Raw genomic sequence first — 9,424 nt, forward strand, 5'->3', positions numbered from 1 at the left:
GTTTTGATTGATGCTATTTGGATCTTGTTTTACTTCCCCATATTTTCCAATTTATTTTACAATTTTCACATCTTCGTTTTCTGAGCAGTCAGTTTGTTCACAGGATTTTTAACTTTGTGTTGGTGGGGTGTGGCTAGCAAGGATTGGACACAGCCCATGGTGCATTTGAGTCTTTGTTCACAAAAACCAGACAAATGTACACGCAACGTGGTCACAAAATTTGGTCTGCGACCGGACGTCCGCGGATCGGTCCACGTGGACCCTGACGGACAGCCAATCATGACTATTTTTACATCACAGGGACCAGTGCACAACGTGGACATGTGAGGCACAGACGAGGCTTTAGGAGAACTCAGCTCATGAGTCGTGGATGGGATGGATGTCTGACTCAGCGTTTTGCAGGATTATGGGTTGGGATCTTCACTGCTAAGCCTAAACACACCTCAGAGTGGGAGACAGACAGACAAGCCCACTATTTCCACATGCTTTGTTGATTTTGGTCATTACAAGGATAAACAGAGTTTTACTGGTTATTCCAGGTTTACAAAAAACTCAAGCCAGGAGACCTGGTTTCCTGTCAAAGCAACTTTTCTGTGGACAAAATGGACGTTGTTGGCTTACAATAACTGACTTGGAATCAAGATTTTTCCATGATTACATATTCTAAATAATAATGATGCATTGCTTTTATACAGCGCTTTTCAGGACACCCAAAGACGCTTTACATTGCATTCTTCGTTCTCTCCATACTGGGTGGTGGTAAGCTGCTGCTGGAGCCACAGCTGCCCTGGGGGGGGCAGACTGACGGAAGCGAGGCTGCCAGTCTGCGCCGTCGGCCCCTCCCACCACCAACCATTCACTCTCACAATTTTCATTCTAGGCAACGTGGGTGAAGTGTCTTGCCCAAGGACACAACGACAATTTTACGCCTGCGGGAGCGGGGATCAAACTGCCAACCTTCCGGTTATAAGACAACCTGCTCTACCAACTGAGCTGCTGTCGCCCCAAACTACTTTTATTTATATAAATATTGAGATGTGTTGTCATTTATAACACATCATTTATAGAACATAATAAAGCTGCATTCGTTCACAGTTTTATTGTCCTGTAGGAATAAATGTGCGTGTGTCTATCACACACTGTCAGCTGGAATCAGATCCAGAATCCTCAAGACCCTGAACACAAAAGAGGATCAATCAATCAATTAATCAATCAATCAAACTTTATTTCTGTAGCACTTTTCATGTTCATAAAAACAACACAAAATGGTAAAGAACAACAGAGCCGCACCTTCAATTAAGTTCACACGCACAAACACACGTAAGCACCCGGGTGTACACACACACACACACACACACACACACACACACACACACACACACACACACACACACACACAGGAGCCACACAGACACACCTGCGACACACCCCTCCTCCACACAGGGCTGTTGGGTGGCTGTTGTCCTGCTCACATGCTGCTGGCCTGACTGGCCACTGATTGGCCGGGAACAGACCGGGCCGGCGCATCGGTAAAACCAAGGAGTCTCCCTTTGGACAGTCCAGGCCTGGGTGTCACAGCACCTCAGCATGATCCAAAGTCCCGTACATCACCATGAATTCTTCTAATGAGGCCCATCTCTCACCCGACAGACTGCCACTCTCATCAGTCCCCTCCCCTCTGGGAAGCTCTCCTCCTGGACCACTCCCTCTCCCTCCAGTCATCAGGATGATGGCTATCAGCCACACACAGGGTCTCAACCCTCAGCAGGGACAAAGCTCCTGGTTCTCCCTGGATGTTCTCGCCTCCAGTAGAACTGAACACAGGAGTCTCCCTGTGAGTGACGTGTCCCTCCTCTGCTGCCGTTCCTTCATTGTTTCCTCTTTTACTCTTCCTTTGCTCTCTGATCAGCTATGCCTCCTGTTAGCACCTGCTTGCCAAGCTTATCCACTACTCCATGACGTTTTGAAGAACAGCTCAACAAATGCCAACTATCCAGACAGACTTATGATGAATTTGCTAAATTAACAGAGGCGTGATTGTCCAACTGAAAGAGGCCATAAAATGCAAAGTTCACTTTTTCGTGGTTTTCTAACAGTGTTCTGTGTCACAATGCCTGTACGTGAAGTCAAAGAAATGAAGGAATTCTTGCGTTTCTCTCTCCACTTTTTAGAGAATATGTGCTCAAACAACCAAACCAGAGATCTTCCCTGCACTACTTCACAGGGGGCATTAACCAATCCCAATCCAGGTGTTTGTGCTAATGAGTGTAAAAGCGAAATGATCAGCAAGTAGAAACATGTGTACATTTTGAAATGCTTTATTAAAGTTTTGAAAAGAGATAGAGAAGGAGAAGAAATCACACATTCTGCTCTCTCAATCATTGAGCATAAACAGAAAGATCTGTGGATGGTATAACTTCTTCTTAGTTAGAAGTAGCTAATTCAGGAAACAGATGGAGTGAACCAAATGAATCATGAATAACTCATATCAGAAGTGAGAACAATCAGCGTCAGCATCCTTAATAACAGCTGTAGAGCTTGTTGAGCTTCTGGATGTCCAGGGAGGACAGTCGGTTCCGCTGTCCAATGTTGACGTGTCTGTTTGGGATGGGGGTGATGGTTTCCATGTAGCCATCTATGGAGAATGCAGTTTTCCCGTAGTGCATGATGGAGCCGTAGTCATAGGAAACGCCCAGGTTGTTGGTGTCCTGCTTGTCAAAGTTGTAGGCGGATTGTGGTTGGATGTTCTGCCAGTTGATCCTGACGTATTGGTCGCGGTCGCTCCTGTTGTGCTCGTGCCTGAAGCCCAGAGCGTGGAGGACCTCGTGCTGGACGATGCCACGGTACATGCAGCCCTGTCTGTTGAGAGACAGCACCTGTCCCCCTCCCTGTTTACCCACAGAAGAGAAACATCCACCCTGGCTCTCGATTCGCAGGTAGTCCCTTTGGTGTGTCCTGGCGACAAAGCGGATGCAGCTCTTACTCTCGAAGGACTTCAGAGCGTTGTCGATGAGCTGTCTCTCCCCACCGCTGAACTGCCGGTTCACACTGTAGGCGATGGTCACCAGGCCGTCCTGGCCTTTATCCCACAAGCACCTGTTTCCCCAGCACTTCTGGGCATTTCTCGTTGAGGGAGGCAGCAGGTCTCCCTCCAGCAGGAACTCGTAGGTACCGTTGTTGGTGTTGAGGATCCTGGAGCTGATGTCCACAGACTCGTCTTCCGGGTCTCCTTCTTGCTCTTCGTCCTCCTGGAGAGGAACGGCCTGAGCGAGGCCCAGCAGCAGCAGCAGGAGGAGGCTGGCAGAGAGAGTCATCTTCAGAGGGGATCTCCTGTGGAGAGCTTCTGTGGAGAGGCTCCTCAAGTCTGGGTCTTATATACTCTCCTCTGCTGGAGGATTATGGGGTGGCGTCCACACTGTTTGTCCTAAATACACTACTTAAGGGAGGACTTCACAGACAAACCCACTCTATCCACACTCTCTGTTATCATGGATCATCTGGTCTCCGGACATTTTCTCTCATGTTGATGATGGAGAAAAATATTCAACATTCATTTTCATTGTAATTGTCTATTTCCGATATTTCAGGTCCTGAAAAGTAGGTTCATAAGATGTACATGAGGAAATGATGTGGGTGGAGTTGGATGTCAGACTGAATGCATTCTTGTAGGAACTGCTGGAAGATTCAGGGTTGGGGTCTTGACAAGCCTGAGTATCCCTCTGAACGCAGGACCCCACAGACCAGCCCACTTCTGCAAACATTCTTTGTCATCTCTGCTCATTAACCGGATAAACTGACAGTGCTGGGTTGGGTTCAGCTCAACACATCTTCTGATCCTCAGCCAACAGGACCTCAGGTAACCTGCCACACCAGCCTCAGAGGTGATGATCCATCAGTTAGAGCAGAGCCAAACCCTACATGCACACGCAGAAAATATACCTTCGACAAAATCCCCAGATTTCCTTCATGTTGACTTTCTTACCTCCCCTCTAAACAATGACATGGAATTTACAACAACTGTGACAAAACATACAAAGGCTGCAGAGGATTCTGGCATTGAGAATCAGGTGTGGCATCTTCTCCTGCAGATGGTTTGTTTCTGTGTAATGGAGGAAATAAAAATGTGCATTTTTTTTCAGTGGACGTTCTGCATAGGAGGCATCCTCAAATAATCACTTCACTGGTCTTGCACTACATCAGCAGGCACCAGCCTGGATCTTAAATCACCCGGCGCACTCTGGGCGACTCTGTGAGAAATGGATGCCCTCCCTGCTGAGTCCACAGTTTGCCTGATAGATTATGCTGCTTCAGATGCTATTGAATTGGTCCTGATAGAGCATCTGAATTGTCCGAGGAATGCTGTGAGCCAACGAGTGCAGCGTGAGCGCCTGGAGCACACGGCTCTGTTATCCCACGGCTCTGATGGGGAATCGGCAGCCTGTGGTTCTCAGTTCGGACAGTCTGCTGTCGTACTCATTTCTGAGGATTCAGATCACAAACTTGATCGACCTCTGAACCTGGCCTGCAATCAGGAAAAGTAAAGTCTGACTAAACATGACTGTTTTCATTTAAGTGTTTAAAGAATAGCTTTAAATGGCATCTTTCCACATGAGAGTAGATAACAGGAGAGTAACAGGTTCGGTCCGAGCACCTATACTCTTCACACAGAGCTTTACAAAGATGTGTTCACTGCTTTGCTTTTTATTGAATTCACAAATGTCACAGACTTGTCCTGTCCCGACTTGAGGCTTAATGGCATTTTCAGTTGTTTTCTGTGAATGTTCTACATGCTTCCTGTGGGGAAGATCATCAAGAAACGCTCCATTAACTTCCACTGTTACCCAGATGATACACAAATCTATCGATCAGTGAAACCAGATGGCACTGATCAATTCTCTTAAAGCAGTGTTTCTCAGACCTTTTCAGACCAAGGACCACTTCACAAAAAAACAAACAAACAAACAAACAGAAAAACACAGACCACCTAACTCAACATATATACAAAATCAAGAGGTTTGTTGAAGAGTCCAACAGCGTAATTCATATAACAGCTTGAGGATGGCGGCTTTTCAAATGACATTATTTTCTCACTCATTGTCTCTGTTGCCATCCTGATGGGCGGAATGGTGCTGCTGGTGCTCACACATCAGGAAAACAATGTCTGGCTCCAAACTGGAGAGTTTGAGTCTCATATCGTGGTCCACATCGATCCGGTTCCGGCTCTAATGATTATGATTTAAACTTCTAGAACCACCCAGAGGAGCCTGGGAGTTACTTTAGACCAGGACCAGAACCACTGAGAGGAACCTGGAGTTACTTTAGACCAGGACCAGAACCACTGAGAGGAACCTGGAGTTACTTTAGACCAGGACCAGAACCACTGAGAGGAACCTGGAGTTACTTTAGACCAGGACCAGAACCACTGAGAGGAACCTGGAGTTACTTTAGACCAGGACCAGAACCACTGAGAGGAACCTGGAGTTACTTTAGACCAGGACCAGAACCACTGAGAGGAACCTGGAGTTATCATGGACCAGAAGACTTCGCTCCCAAAGTACTGCTACCTTGAGGTTCCTCGGTCCTCTAACATTAGAACAGGCATGGAGTTCGGACTGTACCGAAAGAGTCAGGTGTGACTGTGGAGGAGGCTTTGATGGTTGCAGGAGAGCAGGCCGGGTTTGACTGCCTCCTTTATTCTTCATGCATGAATAAAGGTATTTCTGGAAGCGGAGCCGGCTGGTTGCTCAGCTGATTGAAGGTTTGGTGGAGGGGTCTCCCCTGTGTGCTCCATCCACCCAGACCACAGCGTCCGGTGTCCCACCGTTCACTCGTGAGGAACCCCTGGAGACAGAGCTGCGGAGGTTCAAGACGGTTCCTACATGGGGTTTGCCAGCGCAGGTCAGATGAAATTTAAAGCTACACTACCTGATTCTCTGGATTGGAACTGTAAACCACGCCCCCTTCTTCATGCCACTCTCACACAGCCCCTCCCTCTCCCTCTCCGGCACCTCCTCCGTGTGCGTGCACGAGATTCCTGGCTGCTTTCTGTTCAGAAGATGGTCACTATGATGACATTCGGCGAATAATGTTGCGATCCCCCCCCCACACACACACACACACACGGTGCGCATGTCGAATCACACATACTCGGGAGCTTTCCCGTTGCTCCAGACGGTTTATCTAACCCTTTATTAGAAATTATTTACAGAAAATGCAGCACATTCACTGTCAGTCTGTTTTTATTTAGTATCAAAGTTTATTTTGACTTTTTTTTTCTGTTTCTGAATCGCGGGTTCTGCGCCCGAGCGATTAGTGACTTTCACTTCCTTCTCCTCCCTCCAGACAGTCTGCTCTCTCCGTCCACCAGTTTTTCAGTGACTTTTTAAAGTGTCAGTGTGAAGAGCAGACGGAGCTCCAGCCTCATAGCTTCACACAGTCACTTGTCAAAGTGGCGCCAGACGTGTTTTGTTCGCTGCGGCGCTCTGGTTCCCCGGCCGCTCGCGCTGCACTGTTTGTGGAGGAAGCCGGGGGCGGGCTTTGCCTGTGCTGACCCCGCCCCTCCTCACCTCGACATTTGATTGGCGGATCAGGACCCGGTCCGGGCAAAGACAAAGTGACTTCGTCTTCCGGGCTTCGCCAGGATAAAATGCTTATTTCTAAGGCTGAGAGAGCTCACCGATGGAACTTTTCGGGCTGAATGACTACTATTACATCACACTCTATGACGGTGAAGCCAAATTTAGGAAAAGACAGAAAGAAAAAGATCGAGTACCGCAGCTTTAAAATGTAGTGATCTGGGCCACAAACGGTTCAACTGCCCCATCAAGAGGGGACTGGAGGCTCTGCTCGGCCGGTGTGGAGGCCTCTGTGGCCTCCGCGGGGTCGTCTGCCGGCGGCTCCGACTGTTGACGAACCAGATGCAGTATTGAAGAAGCTCAGTGAAATTGTAATGTTGGAGAGACGCAGGATGAGAATGATGCAAAGAGCAAATGGACCAAAGAACGTTCAGGAAAGGTGAACTCAGAGGAAGCTGAGGAGGACTGGATCAGCGGTCCAGCAGTGATCTGTCCTGAGCACCGCGGGGCCAGCAGCCAGGCCTCTTCTCCAGATACAGAGATGGGAAAAAATATTTATTGAGAGAACCTAAAATCAGCTGAACAGTGATTGGATGCCTGGCTGTCAGTCAAGGTCATGGTCAGGTTTGTGTGTTTGTGATTGGTCGGGTGGGCGGGCTTTGTGTCTGCTATGGTTTTGATTGGTTGAAGGGAGGGGGGGTGAGGGAGAGAAGGTAGGTTGCTGAGGAAGTCCTGCTGAAAGCTGATCTGTGCCGGGCTGTTTTTTTTTTTTTTTTAATTCGTGGACTTTGTGTGAACCAGGAACATTCTGAGTGTTCCGGACCTGTTCCAGAGTCCCGGGTGGTGAACTGTGGCGGATCCACTGAACAAGGACTGAACGCCTGATCTGTTCACCCAGCGGCTGAAGACAGCAGGGACTTTTAAAAACTCTTTAATTCCAAGTGTAGCTGACAATTAGGAACTATTTTCAGAATTATTCTCATTGTGTTCGTTCAAATTAAGCAATCTACTTTGTACTGATGTAAATTTGAAAAGAAATGTTTTATTAATGTATTTTTATTTATTTATTATTAATATTATCTTTTTTAAAATTCGTTAATGTCTTTTTTTGTCTTGGTTTATTATTTTAACATTACCAAAATGTTATGACTGATCATTGTGTAAAATATAAGTGTACAATTAAATAAATATTGTAGCCACCCGGGGGTCGCTGTTGCACTCCACATGCCGCGGGCCATGATGGGAGGGACTTCTGTGGAGCTGTTTAAGTGTTTATTTGTGTTGGTTATTACTTCCTTTTATTATTTGTTCCATTTAACTTTCTTGTTCCTGTGTTCTTGTGCTCATTTCTGTTGTTTTATTTTATTTATGGTTGGACCGTGAGCCAGGGGGGTTGTTAGGGGAGTGGTGTGTGTGTTCCTGGTGCGCTTGTGGAGTAAAAGCCCTGGTTGAGCATGCACTGTAAAAAATTACCAGCATTTCACAGTTATTAACAGTATTATTTTACAGTAACTTGTTGTAATGAAGTTTCCCTGTAATATCCTAATGAATACTTGCAAAAACTACAATAGACTTGGATTTTATAGCATCTCACTGTTATTTTACAGTAATATCCTGCAATCTAAAACCCCTGTTATACACAAGGTCTGTAATATCACAGCAACACAGCAAAACAATGCAAGGCCTTCACAGCATTCAGTAGTAATATTACAGTCAAACAATGTATTCAAATATTCCTTGGTAAGTCACATGACTTAACTGAACTAGAGAATAATGCAGCTGCCCCAGTGACTGTGGACCGGGCCGCTAGGCATCATGGGTAGCGGGATTGTTTTGGGCCATTTCAGGGCCGTTTTATGTGTTCTGTTTTGTTTATTTGTGCTTCGTTGCGTTATAGTCATGTTGGGGGTTTGTTATTGTGTGCTGCTGCCACTTTTCTGTTCCTTTTGTGTTGTTTTATTTTCATGTCCTGTCAGACCGGGACTCAGAGGGGTTCCATGGGGGTGGCCTCGGCCTGCAAGCCATTAGGGGGCGCTTGTGTACTTGTCTGGTTGCTTAGTTGATTTAACAATAAAGCTCCAGTGTGTTAAAGGGGCTGTATCATGCTTTTTTAGCTAGGCCAAACCCTAGAAATGGCATTAACATGGTAATGGTTTATTTTTGGCGCTAAGGGAAAGTAATTTTGTGTGAAATAAAAGATTTTCTGGGGCTAGTTCTGAAACCCGGAAGAGAAAATGCTCTGTTTCACTGAAAGTCCCGCCTCTCCCCCTGTGGACTTTGACTGACAGCGAACTTCAACCAATCAGAGCTTCAAAACAAATACGCTAGCTAGCTTTAGCTCTTCAGCTCTAGCTTCTCCACACACAAAAACGTCTTTTCCTGTGAGAAACTCACCAAGCGCAGACCCTCCAGACCCTTCAGACCCTTCAGACCCTCCAGACCCTTCAGACCCTCCAGACCCTCCAGACCCTTCAGACCCTCCAGACCCTTCAGACCCTTCAGACCCTCCAGACCCTTCAGACCCTCCAGACCCTTCAGACTCTTGCTCTTGCTTGACTGTTGCTTTCAGACGATGGTCAAAGTTTATCCTCAAAATCGGAGTTACAAAAAGCAGCAACGCTGATTGCCGAGGGCCTGCGGGAGGGAGGGGGGCTCAGGGGAGCCATCTTCACCGTGTGATGTGAACGTGGGAAAACAGAGCGTTTTCACGGTGCGGGAGGGGCTGCCTCTCTGAGCAGCAGAAATACTAGGAAAGCTTAAACACACAGGCACAAAGGAAAAAAACGCTTTGGGGTGTTTTTGGTGAGAACATAACTATATAACAAGATTAAAACATACAAAAAGTGAAT

The 9,424-nt window shown here is 46.9% G+C and overlaps 1 protein-coding gene across 1 annotated transcript; it reads right to left on the bottom strand.

Moving 5' to 3' along the window:
- Positions 1-2,519: 2,519 nt before the first annotated feature.
- LOC115389807 (high choriolytic enzyme 1-like) lies at positions 2,520-3,314 on the bottom strand. The gene has a single exon (XM_030093384.1). The coding sequence runs from the start codon at positions 3,312-3,314 to the stop codon at positions 2,520-2,522; it is 795 nt and encodes a 264-aa protein (XP_029949244.1).
- Positions 3,315-9,424: the final 6,110 nt, after the last annotated feature.

The sequence above is a fragment of the Salarias fasciatus genome, chromosome 1, assembly GCF_902148845.1.
Source record: "Salarias fasciatus chromosome 1, fSalaFa1.1, whole genome shotgun sequence".
NCBI classification, from domain to species: domain Eukaryota; kingdom Metazoa; phylum Chordata; class Actinopteri; order Blenniiformes; family Blenniidae; genus Salarias; species Salarias fasciatus.